Source organism: Oncorhynchus gorbuscha, linkage group LG08 (assembly GCF_021184085.1).
Source record: "Oncorhynchus gorbuscha isolate QuinsamMale2020 ecotype Even-year linkage group LG08, OgorEven_v1.0, whole genome shotgun sequence".
In the NCBI taxonomy this organism is placed as follows: domain Eukaryota; kingdom Metazoa; phylum Chordata; class Actinopteri; order Salmoniformes; family Salmonidae; genus Oncorhynchus; species Oncorhynchus gorbuscha.
Window position 1 is genome coordinate 29,213,331 of NC_060180.1, and position 23,940 is coordinate 29,237,270.

The window sequence follows — 23,940 nt, forward strand, 5'->3', positions numbered from 1 at the left end:
CCTTTTAGAAACAGGTCGCTCTTGTTAAATAAATGTTTATTTTCAATGCGATTTACCTGTGCAATTAAAGGATCAATTAAATGCAAATAAATACAAAGACAAACACACACACACACACACACAACTGTTAATGAACCCTGTATGTACTTCCAGTGGCATCAGAGAAGAGGCGGACGGCAGTTTAACATACTGCCTTATGGGTGATGGAAAAACCATTCTACCTGATAAAGAGTACTTGACCATCAGTTCGACTTCGGACAGGCCCTCTAGCCTTACCTCAAACACCTCATGTACCCCCAGTGTGGCTCCACACACTACCTCTCATACCTCCAGGACCAGATCCACCCCCCCTACTAGGGTCCGATCCACCACCCCCAAAAGTACTTCCATCCCCCACAGCTTGTCCTCGCAAACCACGAGCTCAACAAACCCCAATTTGTCATTGCAAACCACCTCTGTCCAGCACACACCAGCTCAGCCCTCCTCGTGGCCTACATCCAGCCTTTCCTCTAGGATGTCTGACCTCAACATCAGCCACTCGGTGCATCCTCTCCAGCCCCTGCATGCTACACCTCCTCTTCCCAGCCTCTCCTCCCATACCTCCAACCCCAACTCCAGGATCTCCGATCGTAAGCACAGCATCACCTCCGATCGTAAGCACAGCATCACCTCCGATCGTAAGCACAGCATCACCTCCGATCGTAAGCACAGCATCACCTCCGATCGTAAGCACAGCATCACCTCCGATCGTAAGCACAGCATCACCTCCGATCGTAAGCACAGCATCACCTCCGATCGTAAGCACAGCGTCACCTTCGATTGTAAGCACAACATCACCTCCGATCGTAAACACAGCATCACATTCAATACTACCAATGCCTCCAACATCACTCGTTCAGTCATCCAATACAATCCCCAGCCCCCTGACACATTGCCCCCCTCGCAACCCCCCGCACGCCACCCCTCTCCCCAGCCTCCCTTGTCCTCACTCTCTCCCCCCATTCAGGCTGCACCTCTCCCACACACACACCCTACCTGGAGACAGGAGACAGAAGGGGAGGAGGACGAAGATGAGGATGAGAATGAGGAGGATCCCAGAAAAGTGAGACTTAATTTCAATTACATTTTTTTTTCTTTTGATTTTTGTTTAATCACATCCATAAAATCACTTTCCTAGATGCTGGATTAAAGCGGATAATGTAGAACAAAAAATACATCTGTCAGTATTATTTTCCTGACGCAGCCCTAGTTTTGGGTCGAAATGTTGTCCGATTAAACAACACTTTGGGAGGATATACCAGTGTGCAGATGAATTTTTTGTTCCAGTGACATGTGATTGAACTTTATTCATAGGGATCCCGAGTGGCGCAGCGGTCTGAATCTTGAACCAGGGACTGTAGAGTCACTACAGCCCCTAGTTCTAATCCAGGTTGTATCACATCTGGCCGTGATTGGGAGTCCCATAGGGAATCACAATTGGCCCCGCGTCGCCGGTGTAGGCAGTCATTGTAAATAATATTTTTTTTCTTAACTCACTTTCCTAGTTAAATGAAGTTGAATTTTAATTTAAAAAATATAAAAACAATTACCAAAAAAAATGAAATGGCACTTTTCACAACTGCGTTCACAAAAACCCAAGCCTCAACCCTAAAGAAAACAGCAGAGATAGAAAATGGAACAAAGGCCTGGACACTGTCTTTCTGTTTTCCATCCAGGACATGATGAAGGAATTTGAGATGTGTGTGGTTCTGACCAAGTCGTGGAGCGGTAGCTTTGGGTTCACCATCACACGCAGCAAACTGGATGCCTGCTACTACATTCAGGACATACTGGACAACCCTGCTAAGACGGACGGACGGCTCAGACCAGGGGACAGACTAGTCACGGTATGCACACACACATGGGCACACACACATGGACAAACACATACACATAGGCACACATTATCTTTACCTGTCTCTCCCATATTCCCCACACCCAGGTCAATGGCCAGGATATGACGAATGTGACGGATGAGGTTGCCATGTCGATCCTGAGGTCGTCTCCTAGGAGACTGAGTTTGATCCTGGGGAGGGCGGTGACCAACCTGATCGCTCCACCTTTTCCAGACAACCTGCAAGACATCATACTGCACAAGACACCGACTGGACAGCTTGGTAAAACACTGAATGGGAGCGTGACTATTAGTATTTATCAGATGGGAGAACTATATTATAGGAAGCCAGTGTGTATGGTGGTCGGTGTGTGGGAGAAAAAAAAAATCTGTGTAGAACTACGTAGGTACTCAAACCATGAAAAGGGAAAACCAAGGAGGTCGAGATGCAAAAATATACTTAAATTTAATCCATGCTCAAATGGATATTAAAAGATCCTCGTTGCGAAGTGCTAAACAAAGAAAGGAGCGTACGTTTCGGCTTCTATGCCTTCGTCGGTGCTGTACAAACTCATTAAGGAGCCACGGACTTAAGACACACCTGCTGTGCGTAACAGATGCACAGGTGCAGGGAAAAGGTGCTCTGTTACAATTTCAACCTTTCTGTCTGTATTATATCTCTAATATCTGGATGGTGCTCATTAGGGCACGCCGTAGCAAACACTTTGCAATGGAAAACATTCCGTTGTTTAGGTCGTGTATCCTCTGGTCACTCTGTTTTCTTCTTTTTTTGTCCCTAATGAACACATCTCTCAGGTATAAAGCTTACGGGTGGTATAGGCAGCAAATGGCAGGGGATCTACTGTCTGGAGGTGGTTCCTGGTTCACCTGCCTGTGAGGAAGGCAGCGTCCAGCCAAACGACAGGATCCTGTACATCTGTGGCCGATGCACCATGGGAATGACTCTGGAGGACGCTGTCAAGGCCTGCGAGACTGCTCCACGCAAAGTCAAACTTAAGGCCACCAGGTGTGTGGGGTTGTCTGAGTGTGTGTGTGTTTTGTAGGAATGCATGCATTCTTTTTGTTAAATGATCCGTCTGTTTGCTTTCTTTCTTGTTTCATGTAGAGATGACCAGCCTGTGACTCCCAAAGCCAAGAGTAATGGTGCGTATAAGATCATGTACTGAGATGCTTCAACCTCCCGGTGACCACTATGGTCAGTTCAGGACTCTCTGTGTATGTGACTGCTGGTTCACATAGAAACAGACACGAACTGAAACACTGGAATGTTGGCTAAGTGTTGCAATGGGTTAAGTTGATGTAATGAGAAGTTTGTAACCAGGCAGGTTGATGCCTCATTGACGGAAGTAGATGCTATTCTCAGATCAATCATTACCAGGTTAGATGACCATATTACCTGAGACAGAAGGTCTTTCAACATTACGGTGTGTGATTCTGTGTCCTGTCTGTCTGTGTCCAGGTCTCAGTGACCTGAGAGTGGAAGAAGGAGGAGCAAAGGGAGTATTTCAGTGGGACCTCTCTCTCGCTAATATTATTGGTTATTGGTCTCTCTCCTCTCATCTCTTTGTCTGTGTTTGTAGCCGTAGCCCGGTGCTGACAGACAGTGTGTGTGTGTTTGTTGACGGACAGGGCCTGTGCTGCCACTGCAGGATTAATTATTACAGAGCATCTAAACCTCCACTGGGGTATTAGACCACACACACACACACACACTAGTTGTTTGTTGACTGTGAGGGGTGAGGTAGAGGGGCAGTCTGAAAGGCCAGTGTTGTCTACCTGTTCGAGAGGACACCTACGCACCAAAATGGCCACAGAGGAGAGAGGTCAACGTGAGTTCCTGTCCTGTTCTGAATGTATCATCACCAGGGGGGATGTTTTAGTTTTGTTTGACGTGGACAGCTTTTGCGGAGGCTTTTTTTGTGTGACTGGAGGGATAGAACATTATCCAAGGTCAAACAGGAATGATGAATATGTGTTAGATTGATCTTGTTTGATCATACGTCTGTATTGGCTGTGGTACCTTTGCTTATGAATTATTGATGATGTATGTTTCTAATACTTGCAAGTTGTTGTTTTTTTCTATCTCTCAGTAGATTAAGTTACATTGAGCAGGATTCAGGAACATTGAGCAGGAGCTATCATTTACCTTACCTGCCACACTGGCCTTTTGGTTACATAATATAGCAAACCTTTTTTTGTCCGTTGAAATGGAAATATTTTGTTCTGTCTCTCTGTTTGTCCTGTAGCTAAAGCCGTGCCCGAAACCACTGGGAAATTCAGACCACTTCTCTCTGTCACCTCCGATCAAGACGTAAGTGTTAGCTCTCACTCTCTCCATCTCTCGATCTACCTATCACTCTCTCTCTTTTGCTGTCTCTCTTTCTCGATCTCGCTCTTTCTCCAACTTTTCTTTCTCTATCTATCTATCTATCTCTCTCTCTCTCTCTCTCTCTCTGATGACACAGGTTGAAACTAGAGTCATCTGTTCTCTCGGCTTGGGGCCTGTGTGGGCATTCTCACCTGATTCATGCATTAATATTTTACTGCTCAAACACTGCTTACCTCAGCCTGTGGCAGAGAATTGGGAATGTTCTAATAGCCGTCTGGCTAAAAGTGTCTGCTTAATGGATAAATTGTAATTGCAAGTATCGCGGGATAAGGGCTTCCTAACTAGAATTCTCACAGTAATTTGACTTAAGTGGAAGTTGCCATTCACCCCGTTGACTGGATTTGTAACTTCCACCTCTCCCTCTCTCAGAGCTGTATCTTGCAAATATATGTGTGTAAACCAGAGAGAGGGGGTCTGGGCTTTGCTCTGATTGGAGGATGCAACGGAAGTACGCTCAGAGTGAAGGAGATATGCGATGGAGGCATGGCGCAGCAGGATGGACAGCTCAGAGTGGGAGACATACTGCTCGAGGTACACACACGCTAAAGCCCTGCACAGGCATGCATTTTAAGCACAAGGCCTACCCATGCCTGCGACATTCAGAAACTCTAAATCAGAAATAACTTCCTCCGTTAGTACAGTAAATCCATTAGTTGCTCCTCTCTGTCTGTCACTCGCTCACTGGGCACAGCTCGCTCTGCATGCGCTCTACTCATGGCTGCTTTGAGTCTGTGAGTATCCATAGCAACGGCTCCACTTGGGCTGCTCTACTCAATGAAGAGACATATGTGAGCATTTAGCTGTTAGCTATTTTTGTCACTCTAAACATTTTCTGTGAAATAATCTCTCCTGTCTTATATTTGACGAGGTTGAAGCACTTTGTTATGATCTTACTCAGATATGACTATACTGTGCAGCAGAGCACAAACAAAGGGTTCAGCTTCAAAATATTAGTGATAGACGATAGACGAGCCCTGCCTGTACCCTAGTTATTCGGGCTCTGGTCGGGTAGCAGACCTCTTACGCACACATGTGACTTATCAATGACTGATCCATCCATGACTGATGATGTGTCCAAACATGACTTTTAATACAGTTGAAGTCGGACGTTTACATACACATACATTTAAACTCAGTTTTTCACAATTCCTGACATTTAATCCTAGTCAAATTCCCTGTTTTAGGACAGTTAGGATCACCACTTAATTTTAAGAATGTGAAATGTCAGAATAATAGTAGAGAGAATTATTTATTTCAGCTTTCATTTCTTTCATCACACTCCCAGTGGGTCAGAAGTTTACATCCACTCATTTAGTATTTGGTAGCTTTGCCTTTTTAAATCCCACAATAAGTTGGGTGAATTTTGGCCTATTCCTCCTGACATAGCTGGTGTAACTGACTCAGGTTTGTAGAATGCCTTGCTCGCACATGCTTTTTCAGTTCTGCCCACAAATGTTCTAAAGGATTGAGGTCAGGGCTTTGTGATGGCCACTCCAATACCTTGACTTTGTTGTCCATAAACCATTTTGCCACAACTTTGGAAGTATGCTTGGGGTCATTATCCACCCCCACAACATGATGCTCCCACCCCCGTGCTTCACAGTTGGGATGGTGTTCTTCAGCTTGCAAGCTTCCCCCTTTTTCCTCCAAATATAACAATGGTCATTATGGCCAATCAGTTCTATTTTGTTCATCAGACCAGAGGATATTTCTCCAAAAAGTACGAACTTTGTCCCCATGTGCAGTTGCAAACCATAGTCTGGCTTTTTTATGGCAGTTTTGGCGCAGTGGCTTCTTCCATGCTAAACAGCCTTGGATATGGATACTTTTGTACCCGTTTCCTCCAGCATCTTCACAAGGTCCTTTGCTGTTGTTCTGGGAATGAGTTGCACTTTTTATCACCAAAGTACGTTCATCTCAAGTAGACAGAACGCGTCTCCATCCCGTATGACGGCTGCGTAGTCCCATGGTGTTTATATTTGCGAGCTATTGTTTGTACAGATGAAAATGGTACCTTCAGGCGTTTGGAAATTGCTCCCAAGGGTGAACCAGACTTGTGGAGGTTTACAATTTTTTTCTGATGTCTTGGCTGATTTCTTTTGATTTTCTCATGATGTTAAGCAAAGAGGCACAAAGTTTGAAGGTAGGCCTTGAAATACATCCACAGGTACACCTCTAATCGACTTAACATTTACATTTAAGTCATTTAGCAGACGCTCTTATCCAGAGCGACTTACATTATGTTAATTAGCCTATCAGAAGCTTCTAAAGCCATGACATAATTTTCTGGATTTTTCCAAGCTGTTTAAAGGCACAGTAAACTTAGTGTATGCAAATTCTGACCCACTAGAATTTTGATGCAGTGAATTATAAGTGAAATAATCTCTCTGTCAACAATTATTGGAAAAAAGACTTGTCATGCACAAAGTAGATGTCCTAACTGACTTGCCAGAACTATAGTTTGTTTTAACAAGACATTTTTGGAGTGGTTGAAAACAAAGTTTTAATGATCTAAGTGTATTTAAACTTCTGACTTCAACTGTATATTTGTACTAAATATGTGTCATTGTTGTATTCAAATGTGTTCTAGGTGAATGGTATAATAGTATCAGGTCTGAGCCACTGTAAGGTGGTGGATATCCTCCGTCAGGCTGAGGGAAACATCCAACTCACAATCTGTAGAGACATACCAAGGGCCAACACAGCACCCTGCACTGATGTATCCTACTCTATGGCCTTCCCTGGAGACAACATGACCGTCTGTCCTGGATCCAATATGGCTTCCTGTCCTGGATCAAATATGGCCTCTTATCCTGGATTAAATATGGCACCTTGTCCTGGATCAAATATGGCCTCCTGCCCTGAAGTCAACATGGCTACCAGCAATGGATCCAACATGGCATCCTGCACTGGATCAAATGTGTCAGTCTTCATCGAAGCCCGTATGTCGGACAATGCCGAGCCATTCTCCAACCCTTCCGCATGTTCCTCACCTGATGTCCAGCAGGAGGACCTTCCCCCTGGTGAGATCTAAGGGATAGTTCATCCAAAAGTAATATTTGTTTTGGGGTTTCATACTTAAGTGTCATTTTTAGCTATTTTTAGCGAAGTAAATATTTCAATCTGCTGGCCTAAATCCTAAACAAAATGTACTTAAAGGCCCAATGCAGCCATTTTTATCTCAATGTCAAATCATTTCTGGGTAACAATTGAGTACCTTACTCTGATTATTTTTGACCATTTTAATTGAAAACGAACAAAAATAGCTTAACAAGAGCAATTTCTCAAGCTAAAATTGCTCGGACTTTCAGGGAGTGGTCTGGGGGGGGGGACTGGAAACTAGTTGTTATTGGCAGATTTGTAACTTTCTTATCAAATCACATTTTATTGGTCACATACACGTTTAGCAGATATTATTGCAGGTGTAGCGAAATGCTTGTGTTTCTAGCTCCAACAGTGCAGTAATATCTATCAAGTAATATCTAACGATTTCACAACAATACACAAAGTAAAGGAATGGAATTAAGAATATATAAATATTTGGTCGAGCAATGTCGGAATGGCATAGACTAAAATACAGTAGAATACAGTATGAGTAGTGCAAAATATGTAAACATTATTAAAGTAACTAGTGTTCCAAATGATTAAAGTGGCCATTGATTTCAAGTCTATGTGTCTATGTATGTAGGGCAGTAGCCTCTAATATATTAACACATTTACCGTCTGGTGATTTCACCAGGCAGGCCAAAACTCTATCCCACCAAAACAGGCTTAAATTTCAGGCGGCCTTTTCAAACGGGTCTTACACTAAAAGGGCATTAAAAAAACTAAACAGATATTTGTCCTCTGAAGAGGGGTGGTGGTGGGTGGGTTAATAAATATATTTTTTTAATAAATAAAGAATAGGAGCAGGGTAAATGTTATTCCGATGGCCATCAGGCTGCTGAACAGTGGAACATAGGACAGATGTAGGGCCCAATACATGGTCGGGCAGAGACAGAATAATTATGTTTCCAGTGTTTCCATATTGAATGTATTATAGTGTATTATTTATGTATTTGTATGCTGGCTTCACAAATAATTTTCATGTAAAAAAAATTTTTTAAAGTAGGGCACAATTTCACAGTATTATTCCAACCTCGTACTGTGGAAATATATGTATAAAACCCAGGAAAATAACATTTTTGACTGCACTGGGCCTTCTAAATAATTGAGTCATACTATATATAATTTGTTCCTGTGTATTTGATTACAGAGGGGACTTCAGATTCAGTTCCTGATATAGAGGAGGACATTACCCCACTTTCACCCCCCCGACGCCTCCTATCACCCCTCACTCCGCCTGCGGGCCCTCACAGAAGAGGACATGGCTGGACAGGTAACACACAACAATGTAGCATTGCAGTCTATCATGAAAATAGGAGCCCCCATACTCACCTGTCACCTATCTTTCTCTCTTTGGTGTGTGTGTGTAGGAGAGCTGTAACAGTAAACCCTCTCATCAAGCTTGCTGCCTGTCCAGCAAGAGTATGACTAACTTGCTCCATGAAGCCTCGGACAGGTAAGACTGATCTTATCATCCTCTCCTCTTTTCCTCTTCTCCAATTGTCTCTCATTAACAATCACACATTGTTGCCAGTAGGGGAGAGCGGGGTAAGTGGAACCAAAATAAAAAAATATACAGTGTCTTCAGAAAGTATTCAGAACCCTTGACTTTTTCCACATTTTTAAAAAGATTTTACGTTATAGCCTTATTCTTAACCAGATTAAATAGTTTTTTCCCATCATCAATCTACACTCAATACCCCATAATGACAAACCAAAAACAGGTTAGCGAATTGAGGACTCTTTTCCTGTGGTTCGTATTCATACCAGCCAGGTAGACTATACTCCTGTTGTAAAGAGAAGCAATGTGCTTAATATTAGGCAAGTTAAGTTAAGAAATAAATATAGTAAGCCTAAAGAAAGGTGATGGGATTCTCCTATTTTTATTAGAGGCCATCACTCTGTTTTCTCACACAATTGCATAGCCTATAGAAATGTTGCGCAACATGAGCTGTTTGAGTGTTTGATAAAATTGATGTCAGAGTGATTAGAAGGACAATAGAGTGCTGAGTAGCAGGCAGTTAGCAAGTTTGCTTGGCTACTACCAAACTAAATTACTTCTATGCCTTCTTCGAGCAAATAACACAAACATGCATGAGAGCCCCTGCGGTTTCAGACGACTGTGTGATCACTCTCTACGTAGCCAATGTGAGTAAGACTTTTAAACAGGTCAACATTCACAAGGCCGTAAGGGCCAGACGGATTACCAAGACGTGTACTCCGAGCATGCGCTGATCAACTGGCAAGTGTCTTCACTGACATTTTCAACCTCTCCCTGACTGAGTCTGTAATACCAACATGTTTCAAGCAGACCAGCATAGTCCCTCTCTCCAAGAACACTAAGGTATCCTGTCTAAATGTCTACCTACCTGTACCTCTCACATCTATAGCCATGAAGTGCTTTGAAAGGCTGGTCATGGCTCACATCAACACAATTATCCCAGAAACTCTAGACCCACTTCAATTCACATACTGCCCCAACAGTTCCACAGATGATGTAATCTCTATTGCACTCCATACTGCCCTTTCTCACTTGGACAAAAGGAACACCTATGTGAGAATGCTATTTATTGACTACAGCTCAGTGTTTAACACCATAGTGCCCTCTAAGCTCATCACTAAGCTAAGGACCCTGGGACTAAACATCTCCATCTGGATCCTGGACTTCCTGATGGGCCGCTCCCAGGTGGTAAGAGTAGGTAACAACACATCCGTCACGCTGATCCCCAAAACAGGGTCCCTTCGCATGCGTGCTCAGTCCCGGTACGGTACTCCCTGTTCACTCATGACTGCATGACTCCAACACCATCATCAAGTTTGCGATGACACAACAGTGGTAGGCCTGATCACCAACAATGATGAGACAACCTATAGGGAGGAGTTCAGACACCTGGTCGTGTGGTACCAGGACAACAACCTCTCCCTCAACGTGATCAAGACAAAGTAGATGATATGGACTACAGGAAAAGGAGGACCGAGCACACCCCCATTCTCATCGACGGGGCTACAGTGGAACAATTTAGAGCTTCAAATTCATTGGCGTCTACATCACCAACAAACTAACACGGTCCAAACACTCTTAAGACAGTCATGAAGAGGGCACACCAAAGCCTATTCCCCCTCAGGAGACTGAAAAAATTTGGCATCCTCAAAAGGTTTCAGCCACACACATTGCTGACAGGTGTATAAAATCGAGTGCACTCTCATAGGTGTCATCCTATCTAAATAGTCTGTTCATCAAAGTTTTGTCCTGCAATATCTGCTCCGGTCATCTGTAAGTGTTGTTATGGTGAAGTGGAAATGACAGGTCAGCCGCGAAGAGGTAGGCCACACAAGTTCCCAGAATGGGACCACTAACTGCTGAAGCACATAGCGCTTATAAATTGTCTCTTCTCGGTTGCAACACTCCCTATCGATTTCCAAACTGCCTCTGGAAGCAACGTCAGCATAAAAACTGTTCGTCTGGAGGTTCATGAAATGGGTTTCCATGGCCACGCAGCCGCACACAAGCCTAAGATCACCAAGCGCAATGCCATGCGTCAGCTAGAGTGGTGTTAAGCTCACCGCCTTTGGACTCTGGAGCAGTGGAAACAAGTCCTCTGGAGTGATGAATCACACTTTACCATCTTGCAGTCCGACGAACGAATCTGGGTTTGGCAGATGCCAGGAGAAGGCTACCTTCCCAAATGCATAGTGACAATTGTAAAGTTAGGTGGAGGAGGAATAATTGTCTGGGGCTGTTTTTCATGGTTTAGGCTAGGCCGCCTAGTGAAGGGAAATCTTAACACTACAGCATACAATGAAATTCTAGACAATTTTGTGCTTCCAACTTTGTGGCAACATTTTTGGGGAAGGTCCTTTCCTGTTTCAGCATGACAATGCCCCGCTCCGCAAAGCGAGGTCCATACAGAAATGGTTTGTTGAGATTGGTGTTTAAGAACTTGACTGGCCTGCACAGAGCCCTGACCTCAAACCTATCGAACACCTTTGCGATGACTTGGAACGCCGACTGCGAGCCAGGCCTAATCGCCCAATATCAGTGCCCGACTTAACTAATGCTCTTGTGGCTGAATGGAAGCAAGTCCCTGAAGCAATGTTTCTACATTGAGTGGATTTTTTTTTGCTGAGGAGTGGAGGCTGTTGTAGTAGCAAAGAGGGGACCAACTCCATATTAATGCCAATGATTTTGGAAGGAGATGTTCGGCGAGCAGGTGTCCATATACCACACCCCCATTTCATTGCACCTTCACAAACTGTCACTGGACAACATCGCCCACCTACCCCAAGGAAACTCAACTTACCCTGTCCCTATGTTCAACTTACCCCATACCCCTACGACCATGCTTCACCATAGGGATGGTGCCAGGTTTTCTCCAGACTTTGGCATTCAGGCCAAAGAGTTCAATCTTAGTTTCATCAGACCAGAGAATCTTGTTACTTGTGGCCTGAGCGTCTTTTAAGTGCCTTTTGGCAAACTCAAAGTGGACTGGTATGTGCCTTTTACTGTGGAGTTGATTCTGTCTGGCCACTCTACCATAATGGTCTGATTGGTGGAGTGCTGCAGAGATGGTTGTTCTTCTGGAATCTTCTACCTTCTCCACAGGGGATTTCTGGAGCTCTGTCAGTGACTATTGGGTTCTTGGTCACCTCCCTGACCAAGGCTCTTCTGAACCGAATGCTCAGTTTGGCTGGGCAGTCAGCTCTGAGAAGAGTCTTGGTGGTTCCAAACTTCTTCCATTTAACCTCTACGGATCTGTGCATGTTTTTTTTTCTTTATTGTCTTTTACCAGATCTAATGTGTTATATTATCCTACATTAATTTCACATTTCCACAAACTGCAAAGTGTTTCCTTTCAGATAGTATCAAGAATATGCATGTCCTTGCTTCAAGTCCTGAGCTACAGGCAGTTAGATTTGTCATTTCAGGCGACATAAATTGAAAAAAAGGGTTCGATGGAGGCCACTGTGTTCTTGAGGACCTTCAATGCTGCATACATGTTTTAGTCCCTTCCACAGATCTATGCCTCATCACCATCTTGTTTCTGAACTCTACGGACAATTCCTTCGACCTCGTGGCTTGGTTTTTTCTCTTGACATGCAGAGTCAACTGTGGGACCTTATACAGACAGGTGTGTGCCTTTCCAAATCATGTACAATAAATTTAATTTACCACAGGTGGAATGCAATCAAGTTGTAGAAACATGTCAAGGATTCTCATAGCAAATGGAATTTCAGTTGGTTTTTCTGAAATACATTTGCGAAAAATAAAAATAAAAACTGTTTTCACTTTGTCATTATGTGGTATTGTGTAGATTGAGGATCAATTTTCATTTAACTTCTTGATGCTACCAATCCCTGTAGCGGGATAATTTTTGTCTGCAACCGCAACCGCAACCGCAACAGTCAAATAATATTACTACAAAATATTAATATTCATGAAATCACAAGTGCAATATTTTGAAACACAGCTTAGCCTTTTGTTAATCACCCTGTCGTCTCAGATTTTGAAATTATGTTTTACAACGAAAGCAATCCAAGCGTTTGTAAGTTTATCGATAGCCTAGCATAGCATTATGTACACTTAGCATCAGGAAGTTTGGTCACGAAAATCAGGAAAACAATCAAATTAACCATTTACCTTTGATCTTCGGATGTTTTCACTCACGAGACTCCCAGTTACACAGCAAATGTTCCTTTTGTTCCATAGAGATTATTTTTATACCCAAAATATCGACGTTTGTTTGTCGCGTTATGTTCAGAAATCCACAGGAAAGAGCAGTCACGACAACGCAGACGGAAATTCCAAATAGTCTTCATAATGTCCACAGAAACATGTCAAATGTTTTTTATAATCATTCCTCAGTTAGGTTTTAAAATATATATTCGATAATACATCAACCGAGTGTGTAGCTTTTTCCATAACAGCGGGAGAAACAATGGCTGCTTCACTCAATTGCGCACCATATCACTCTGAGAGCCCCCCCCCCCCTCCACTTACGCAATGTGATCCTTCATGCTCATTTTTCAAAATAAAAGCCTGAAACTATGTCTAAAGACTTGACACCTTAGGGAAGCCACAGAAAAAGGAATCTGGTTGACATCCCTTTAAATGGAGGACAGGCACGCATAGGAACACAGAGGTTTCAAAATAAGAGGCACTTCCTGATTGGATTATCCTCAGGCTTTCATCTGCAATATCAGTTCTGTTATACTCACAGACAATATTTTTACAGTTTTGGAAACTTTAGAGTTTTCTATCCTAATCTGTCAATTATATGCATATTCTAGCATCTGGTCATGAGAAATAGGCCATTTACTTTGGGAACGTTATTTTTCAAAACATACAAATAGTGCCCCCTAGCTTCAAGAGGAATTTCAAAATAAGGCTGTAATGTTGAAAAAGTCAAGGAGTCTGAATATTTTCCGAATGCACTGTACAGTTGAAGTCAGAAGTTTACATACACTTAGGTTGGAGTCATTAAAACTTGTTTTTCAACCACTCCACAAATTTATTGTTAACTATAGTTTTGGCAAGTCGGTTAGGACATCTACTTTGTGCATGACACAAGTAATTTTTCCAACAATTGTTTAGACAGATTATTTCACTTATAATTCACTGCATCACAATTCCAGAAGTTTACATTCACGAAGTAGACTGTGCCTTTAAACAGCTTGGAAATTCCAGAAAATTCCGTAATGGCTTTAGAAGCTTCTGATAGGCTAATTGATATCATTTGAGTGAATTGGAAGTGTACCTGTGGATGTATTTCAAGGCCTACCTTCAAACTCAGTGCCTCTTTGCTTGACATCATGGGAAAATCAAAAGAAATCATCAAAGACCTCAGAAAAAAAATTGTAGACCTCCACAAGTCTGGTTCATCCTTGGGAGCAATTTCCAAACGCCTGAATGTACCACGTTCATCTGTACAAACAGTACGCAAGTATAAACACCATGGGACCATGCAGCCGTTATACCGCTCAGGAAGGAGACGAGTTCTGTCTACTTGAGATGAACGTACTTTGGTGCGAAAAGTGCAAATCAATCCCAGAACAACAGCAAGATGCTGGAGGAAATAGGTACAAAAGTATCTATATCCACAGTAAAACGAGTCATATATCAACATAACCTGAAAGGCAGCTCAGCAAGGAAGAAGCCACTGCTCCATAACCGCCATTAAAAAAAACAGGCTACGGTTTGCAACTGCACATGGGGACAAAGATCGTACTTTTTGGAGAAATGTCCTCTGGTCTGATGAACAGAAATGTAACTGTTTGGCCATAATGACCCTTGTTATGTTTGGAGGAAAAAGGGGAGTCTTGCAAGCCGAAGAACACCATCCCAACTGTGAAGCATGGGGGTGGCAGCATCAGAGAGATGCTGAGAATAATCCATGACATGGGTGGCTTTGACAATTTTTAGGGCATTCTTCTGACACCTCCTGGTATAGAGGTCCTGGATGTCAGGGAGCTCAGACCCAGGGATGTACTGGGCCATGCATACTACCCTCTGTATCGCTTTGCGATCGGATGCCAAGCAGTTGCCATACCAAACGGTGAATCAGCCAGTCAAGATTCTCTCAATGTCGCAGCTGTAAAACGTTTTGAGCATCTTGGGGCCCATGTCAAATCTTTTCAGCCTCTTGATGGGGAAGAGGTATTGTTGTGCCTTCTTCACGGCCGTGTTAGTGTGTGTGGGCCATGATCATTTCTTAGTTATGTGGACACTGAGGAATTTGAAGCTCTCAACCTGTTCCACTATGGTGCCGTCAATGTGGATGGGGACATGCTCATCCCTTCGTTTGCTGCACTCCACAATCAGCAACTTTGTCTTGCTGACGTTGATTGAGAGGTTGTTGTCGTGGCACCACACTGCCAGGTCCTCTCTTTAGACTGTCTCAAAGTCGTCGGTGGTCAGGCCAACCACCGGTGTCGTCAGCAAACTTAATGATGGTGTCAGTCGTGGGTGAACAATAGAGTACAGAAAGGGCCTAACACGCACCCCTGAGGGGCCCCCGTGTTGATGATCAGTGTGGCGGATGTGTTGTTGCCTACCCACACCCCCTGGGGGCGGCCTGTCAGGAAGTCCAGGATCCAGTTGCAAAGGGAGTTTAGTGATGAGCTTGGAGGTCACTATGGTGTTGAACACTGAGTTATAGTCAATGAACAGCATTCTTATTTAGGTGTTCGTCTGGTCCAGGTTGGAGAGGGCAGTGTGGAGTGCAATAGAGATTACGTCATCTGTGGATCAGTTGGGGTGGTATGCAAATTGGAGTGGGTCTAGGGTGTCTGGGATGATGTTGATGTGAGCCATAACCAGCCTGTGTTTCATTGCTACAGATGTGAGTGTGTCGCGTAGAGTAGACCAGAAGGCTAAACTGAAAAACCTTACCTCTATCAAATAAAACGATGGAGCCGTAAAAGTACTTCTGTGATTCCGGAGGAAAACAGTACTGCCACCAAAAGTATACATTATGGGACAGCTAAAAACAATGCTGCCCCATCGACAGCTTGTAAGCAGGAATCCGGTGGATAGAGTTAGTCAGATTTGCCAAATGGAAGGCGAGGGAGAGCTTTGTATGCATTTCTATGTGTGGAGTAAAGGTGATCTAGAGTTTTTTTGCCTTTAGTTGCACAAGTGAAATGCTGGTAAAAATTAGAAAACGGATTTCAGTTTCCCTGCATTAAAACCATCGGCCACTAGAAGCGCCACTTCTGGATGTGCATTTTCTTGTTAGTTTGTTTAATGACTGCCTTGCCTGGTTCACCAACTACTTTGCAGACCGGTTCAGTGTGTAAAATCGGAGGGCATGTTGTCGGGTCCTCTGGCAGTCTCTATGGGGGTGCCACAGGGTTCAATTCTCTGGACGACTCTTTTCTCTGTATATATCAATGATGTTGCTCTTGCTGCGGGCGATTCCCTGATCCACCTCTACACAGACAACACCATTCTGTATACTTCTGGCCCTTCCTTGGACACTCCAAATGAGCTTCAATGCCATACAACACTCCTTCCGTCGCCTCCAACTGCTCTTAAACGCTAGTAAAACCAAATGCATGCTTTTCAACCGTTCACTGTCTGCACCCGCATGCCCGACTAGCATCACCACCCTGGATGGTTCCGACCTAGAATATGTGGACATCTATAAGTACCTAGGTGTCTGGCTAGACTGTAAACTCTCCTTCCAGACTCATATCAAACATCTCCAATCTAAAATCTAATCTAGTGTCGGCTTTCTATTCCGCAACAAAGCCTCCTTCACTCACGGCGCCAAACTTACCCTAGTAAAACTGACTATCCTACCGATCCTCGACATCGGCGATGTCATCTACAAAATAGCTTCCAATACTCTACTCAGCAAACTGGATGCAGTTTATCACAGTGCCATCCATTTTGTTACTAAAGCACCTTATACCACCCACCACTGCGACCTGTATGCTCTAGTCGGCTGGCCCTCGCTACATATTCGTCGCCAGACCCACTGGCTTCAGGTCATCTACAAGGCCATGCTAGGCAAAGCTCCGCCTTATCTCAGCTCACTGGTCACGATGGCAACACCCACCCGTAGCACACGCTCCAGCAGGTGTATCTCACTGATCATCCCTGAAGCCAACACCTCATTTGGCCGCCTTTCCTTCCAGTTCTCTGCTGCCTGTGACTGGAACGAATTGCAAAAATCGCTGAAGTTGGAGCCTTATCTCCCTCACCAACTTTAAACATCTGCTATCTGAGCAGCTAACCGATCGCTGCAGCTGTTCATAGTCCATCGGTAAATAGCCCACCCAATTTACCTACCTCATCCCCATACTGTTTTTAATTATTTCCTTTTCTGCTGTATAAAAATATAGGATATTGCAGTTCTTCAGGCGCCATTGATTGGATAGTCTTCGATTGAAGCTCGTCAAGTTTAGTGTACATTCATCATTAGAACGGAGGATAGAGGCAATTTTATTTACTCGCTGACGTAGACTCGTCAGGGAACCCTCTCGTCTGCCTCTCTTGTACCGTCGCTTTCAAACCCCATTAGGGCCTGGTCCAGAATGAGCAGTACATCCATAGACTCAAAATATATGTTTCCATGATACGTTAACTGCACTGTAAGCACTCTGTGTTCATATTGAAGTTGTGTCTCAGTTGTCCTCGGAGTACACTGTGTACACTCTTACTCAACGTTTCTGGAGTGTAGACTAACTTTGACCACAAGGAGGGAGCAAAGAGTCACGGATGAAACACAAACTTGTGCTGCCTATGATGATACTGTATAACCATATCACAATGGGATCTCCTGGTTGAATAAAGATTGACTTGATAGTTAGTATATCAGTAATGATATATCATAATATAATTATTGATAAATAATTTGATATCAGATACAGTATAGAAAAGCTGCTATTGTATCTTAGGTGCAAAAGGTGCACGGAAAATAGCCTCAGCATGATTTCAAACCCCTACGAAACACTATAAATGGTCTGGTCTGCCTCCCTACAGAAGAGTAGAAATGGTCTCATCCCTACCCCCCCCCCCCCCCCCCCCCCCCAGGAACCAAATCCCTGTGATGCCATTGGACGAAACCATGATGGGCAGCAAGAACAGCCAATCAGATGGCTGGAGCAGCGAGGATGAGGATGATGAGACATTTGAAGCTAAAGGTCAGGAGACCATGTCACCCTTCCCAGGTACAGGGTCAGGGGAGGGTGGCCGGCTCAAATCCTACTCTGACAGGAAAATGTGTTTCCGTTGTGCCTTTGAGCAAGGCACTTACCCCTAAACTGCTCCAGAGCTCTGCACCATGGGCTATTATTATTATTTAACACTGTTAAATTGTTGGTTTTTGAAAACCTAACTACAGTGCAAAGGTCCCATATTTATAATCATGAAGAACTTATTCCCCCTCCTCTTTCCAGGTCCACCTATAGTATCAGAAGAAGAGTTGGCCAGACTAGCCATGATCAGTCCAGCTAGGACCAGTCAATACGCTGGGTCCAGAGTGAAAGCCCTCATACAGATTCTACAACATCAACTAGACCAGCAAGAACTGGTCCGAGAGTTCATGGTGGGTATACACTGTGTGTTCCTCATTCATACACATGCGCGCACACACACGCACCACGCACGCACATGCATGCATGCAAACACACACACACTTTTGAAGTATGTTAATCATGTCCTGTAACTTGGTCTGCCTTTTCAATAGCAGCAGGAAACATTTTCAGTTGGTGTTGTTTGTTTCAGGCCTTGGAGCATCTAAAGCCGTCTGATAACTGTCTAGTGGGGAAAGCTCCGGAGAACCGGGAGAAGAACCGCTATCGTGACATCCTGCCCTGTAAGTCCCTGTTAAACCGGTTGAACTACAGTCCCTTTCATGCCTCTGTGTAGTCTGCACTAGAAGCATCTAATCTGGGCTGGAGAGGACAGCTGCGGGAAAAATTGACACAAGACGTTTTAATTATGTAATTTTCCGGTTGTAAGATTGCAACCTAACGGTCCCTGTTGCAACCAGATAATGACGGCTTTTTCATGGCGATATAATAACGATATAATAACGTCATTTCAACCAGTATTGCTAGCTGGGCAGTGGTCGCTCTATAGTCTTATCCCTTATTTTATGAGTTCCCATATTTAGTATATTTCTTTCCTCTCACACTCTCACACAGTCCAATTTCCGTGGTAATTTTACTCTGGTGACTCTTACCCATTCTAGCTTGTGCCAATTGCTTTCTTGTTAACGTAACGACCGTGGAAACGTTCGTAATGACCTCTGAACAACACTCCGTTGTGGATTTAACTCAGTGTCTCGACACTTACATCACAAGAAAGAGAGGAAAGTTAACTTTCATTTTAGTGGGTGTGGATTTTTTTTGTGCAATTGAAAGAAAAAAATATATATATTTAATACAGTTGAAATGTTTACATATTAGAAGTGCTGAAAGGAAACCATCCACACTCGGGTTATAGTGATATAATGTCTGCTCTCACAAACAATGTCAAGTATTTACAGATAAGTGTAATCTACAGTCAAGTGTTTAGATTTTAAATCTGTGGGCATCCTTCTCTCGACATGGTTGTTGTCACGTTCTCTTGCATAATTCAACAACAGTAATTCATTTGGCAGTCTAGACAGCGCAGGTGAGTGCAGATAGGGGTGTCGGCAGGGAAAGTCGGCGATGTCTAGGATGTCTTTAGCGGGGACCCAGCACCTATTGTCCGGGGCGTAACCCATATGTCAATCAGTTACTGGAAACCCCTGCCCCGTGGTCGAACACTCAGGAGGCACCTCACTTGCTTCTCGTTTTCCAGCTTCTGTCCTCACACCCTCTCTGTCATTATTAAAGTAATCACCAATCACTTTAATAATGCCACTTTAATAATGTTTACATTGCTCATCTCACATGTATATACTGTATTTTAAACCATCTATTGCATCTTGCTTATGCCTTCTCTGTCATTGCTCATCCATATATTTACATGTACATATTCTCATTCCAATTCTTAGATTTGTCATGTATTGGGTAGTTGGTGTGGAATTGTTAGATTACATGTTAGATATTGCTGCACTGTCGGGAAGCAGAAGCACAAGCATTTCACTACACTCGCAGTAGCATCTGCTAACCATGTGTATGTGACCAATAAGATTGGATTTGATTCTCTCTACTCCTGCTCTCTAGACGATAAGACGCGTGTTCCAGTGGGTGATAACCAGGACTATATTAATGCCAGTTATATCCGTATGGAGGTTGGCAATGAGGAGTTCATCTATATCTCCTGCCAGGGTCCTCTGCCCTCCACCGTGCCCGACTTCTGGCAGATGGTCTGGGAGAACAGGTCTGTGCTGATTACTGTGTTGTGAAGTTCACATACAGTGCATGACATTGTGTATACACTAGTCTTTTTTCGCCGGGCATCGTTTCGACAGAAGACGTTTTGCAGGGGGAAATTAGAAGTTCTTATTGTCCCATGTAGTCCCTCCCTGTTTCAGTCCGTTTTCTTCTGTTTGGTGCCTAATGAACACAACCCTGGTGTGTCAGTGCTGACCTGTAACTAAAGTCCTATGGCATGAATAGTACAACATTGTTAACAACCCTCCTTCCCCACTCCCCAGGTCTGATGTGATAGCCATGATGACCCAGGAGGTGGAGAGAGGCAGGGTGAAGTGTCACTGCTACTGGCCAGAGAGGGTGAGCTGTCCCCTAGACACAGGGCGCTTCCAGCTCAGCCTGGAGAACCAGCAGATCAAGGAATACTTCCACATCAAGATCATCCGCATGGTGGAGAAAGAGGTTAGGGGGAAGGAGGGACGATAGGAGGAGGGGACAGCTCAAATACAATCCACTCACAATGTGACGGAGTGTATACTAAAAAGAAGGGGGGGAAATGTAAAGCATGAATTAGCATGAGTACAATGTGTCTAATTGGTGTCTACTAAATCCAGCGAAAGTCATTTTTAAGGATACACTCTCTCTCATATCAATTACACTTTTCATCAGCCACTGTCATCTCTGCTGTCTCTTAGAGGGTTTAGGCACTGGTCTCCATGACAAAAACACATTTGTAAAATGTTACAATTTGCAATTTGATTGGTTGATCAGTTGATTGACATCTGCTCCCTCCTCCTGTTCCAGTCTGGTGAGACCCACTTTGTCCGTCACCTGAAGTTTATCCGTTGGCCTGACCATGGTGTGCCGCGGAGTTCAGAGCAGCTGGTCAGATTTATTCGCTACCTCCGAGCAGTCCACCATAAAGGACCTGTCACTGTACACTGTAGTGCTGGGATAGGACGAACAGGAGTACTGATCTGCACTGACGTCATCCTGAGTCTCATAGAGAACGATCTCCCGGTGAGTTCAAACACACAGGTGCACACCAATGATGTATAAACACTAGATTGCTGATACTATGTATTGGCCAATGAGAGGCTTTGAAGCCACCATGTTGGTACTCCTCAGAAGGAGCCAGTTCTCCATAATAATTAATAGAATTCTGCAGTAATTCAATTTAATGTTTTAATATAATGTATTTCTTTGTTGTAGTGGAGACGTTAAAAGTATGCATTAAGATGTCTGTAATATAATATATTAGCAAACATAAATGTAGTCACAGGATCGGACCCTTTAAAAAAAATGTTTTTCCCTAAAAGGGCATACCCAAATCTAACTGCCTGTAGCTCAGGACCTGGAGCAAGGCCATGCATATTCTTGATACCATTTGAAATGAAACACTTTGAAGTTTGTGGAAATGTGAAATTAATGTAGGAGAATATAAAACATTAGATCTGGTAAAAGATAATACAAAGAAACAAACATGCGTTTTCAAAAAAAGAAAATCTTTGAAACGCAATAGAAAGGCCATTATATTGCTTAATTTAGCTTTTGGTCACTAGATGGCAGCAGTGTATCTGCACAGTTTTACACTGATCCAATGAACCATTGCATTACTGTTCAAATGTTGTATCACGTCGGCCCAAATGTGCCTAACTATGGAGAACATACGTTTTTTTATTACCATATCATTTTTGTAAGTTTACACACTTCCAGGAATGATATAAATTATGGATAATTGGCTTCACTTGCAGAAAAGACACTAACCTTCACGCATCTAGATGGGGGGAGGCACAGCAGGGGTTCTAAATGTAGAACCCAGTTCCTACATTTTAATATCAAAACGGATTTTATCAAACAAAACTATTCTATGTTTTATGTCTGGGATCCTCAAGATAACACATCAGAGCAAGACTACTGAATGTAAGAATAATATTTACCTTCAGAGGTGACTGGATCAAATCAGTTGCCGTGGTAAACGTTTTTTGTTGTTGTTCACTCTCCTCAGACAAAAACATGGTATTTTTCCACTATAATAGCTACTGTAAATTGGACAGTGCAGTTAGATAAACAAGAATTTAAGCTTTCTGCCCATATAAGACGTTTCTATGTCCTAGGAAATGTTCTTGTTACTTGCAATGTCATGCTAATCACATTAGCGCACGTTAGCCCAACAGTCCTGCCGGGGGAACAACGATCCCGCAGAGGTTATTAAACTTTTTTTACAATGGCTTTCGAAACAGTGCCTCTGGTCAGTTGTCTAGTGTTTATATACATAATTGGTGCACACCCAGACACAAACACATGCATGCACATGCTTACACACACTCCTTAACTCAAATAAGGATACAAACTATGCTTCACTTGGTGTTCTTAAAAGTCCTATTTTAGTCAGCCGCCAATTGTGCAAGTTCTCCCACTTAAAGATGAGAGAGGCCTCATCATCATAGGTACACTTCAACTATGACAGACAAAATGGGGGGGAAAAAATCCAGAAAATCACATTGTAGGAATTTTAATGAATTGATTTGCAAATTATGGTAGAAAATAAGTATAAGTATAACAAAAGTTTCTCAATACTTTGTTATATACCCTTTGTTGGCAATGACAGAGGTCAAAGGTTTTCTGTAAGTCTTCACAAGGTTTTCACATACTGTTGCTGGTATTTTGGCCCATTACTCCATGCAGATCTCCTCTAGAGCAGTGATATTTTAGAGCTGTTGCTGGGCAACACGGACTTTCAACTCCCTCCAAAGATTTTCTATGGGGTTGAGATCTGGAGACTGGCTAGGCCACTCCAGGACCTTGAAATGCTGCTTACGAAGCCACTCCTTCGTTGCCCGGGCGGTGTGTTTGGGATCATTGTCATGCTGAAAGACCCAGCCACGTTTCATCTTCAATGCCCTTGCTGATGGAAGGAGGTTTTCACTCAAAATCTCATGATACATGGCCCCATTCATTCTTTCCTTTACATGGATCAGTCGTCCTGGTCCTTTTGCAGAAAAACAGCCCCAAAGCATGATGTTTCCACCCCCATGCTTCACAGTAGGTATGGAGTTCTTTGGATGCACCTCAGCATTCTTTGTCCTCCAAACACGACGAGTTGAGTTTTTACCAAAAAGTTATATTTTGGTTTCATCTGACCATATGACATTCTCCCAATCTTCTTCTGGATCATCCAAATGCTCTCTAGCAAACTTCAGACAGGCCTGGACATGTACTGGCTTAAGCAAGGGGACACGTCTGGCACTGCAGAATTTGAGTCCCTGGTGGCGTAGTGTGTTACTGATGGTAGGCTTTGTTACTTTGGTCCCAGCTCTCTGCAGGTCATTCACTAGATCCCCCTGTGTGGTTCTGGGATTTTTGCTCACCGTTGCGTGAAGCTCCAGATCGAGGGAGATTATCAGTGGACTTGTATGTCTTCCATTTCCTAATAATTGCTCCCACAGTTGATTTCTTCAAACCAAGCTGCTTACTTATTGCCCCACTGTATATATCAGAACCTAACTCCTTGTTATTCTCTTTCCACAGATCAACGTTAGTAACATTGTGAGGGAGATGAGACTGCAGCGATATGGCATGATTCAGACTAAGGTCAGTACAGTAGGCCTACCCGTATGAGGTTAGTGTCAGGTGTCACAGGTAAAACTTTTGATTGAACAGGCTACCATTGATTGTTTGTCTCTGGCTTCCATAATACTATCCACTATTTGTTTACTACATAATCAAAAATGAAATA

At 43.4% G+C, this 23,940-nt stretch overlaps 1 protein-coding gene across 5 annotated transcripts in view; it reads left to right on the forward strand.

Annotated features, from left to right (window-relative positions):
* LOC124041461 (tyrosine-protein phosphatase non-receptor type 20-like) overlaps positions 1-23,940 on the forward strand; it is a 109,244-nt gene that overhangs the window by 83,116 nt on the left and 2,188 nt on the right. For 3 of the 5 annotated variants that reach the window (XM_046359065.1, XM_046359066.1, XM_046359067.1), the window contains 11 exons: positions 154-1,102; positions 1,716-1,886; positions 1,982-2,156; positions 2,690-2,900; positions 3,000-3,037; positions 4,141-4,205; positions 4,653-4,814; positions 6,874-7,306; positions 8,539-8,661; positions 8,759-8,844; positions 17,926-17,987. In XM_046359065.1, the coding sequence (XP_046215021.1) occupies positions 154-1,102; positions 1,716-1,886; positions 1,982-2,156; positions 2,690-2,900; positions 3,000-3,037; positions 4,141-4,205; positions 4,653-4,814; positions 6,874-7,306; positions 8,539-8,661; positions 8,759-8,769 (2,338 nt within the window). In that variant the 3' untranslated portion in view covers positions 8,770-8,844; positions 17,926-17,987. Of the gene's footprint in view, positions 1-153; positions 1,103-1,715; positions 1,887-1,981; positions 2,157-2,689; positions 2,901-2,999; positions 3,038-4,140; positions 4,206-4,652; positions 4,815-6,873; positions 7,307-8,538; positions 8,662-8,758; positions 8,845-17,925; positions 18,063-18,290; positions 18,440-18,618; positions 18,710-20,051; positions 20,209-20,485; positions 20,664-21,005; positions 21,222-23,732; positions 23,796-23,940 lie in introns of those variants that run through there. The other 2 variants (XM_046359068.1, XM_046359069.1) reach the window with 2 other exon arrangements.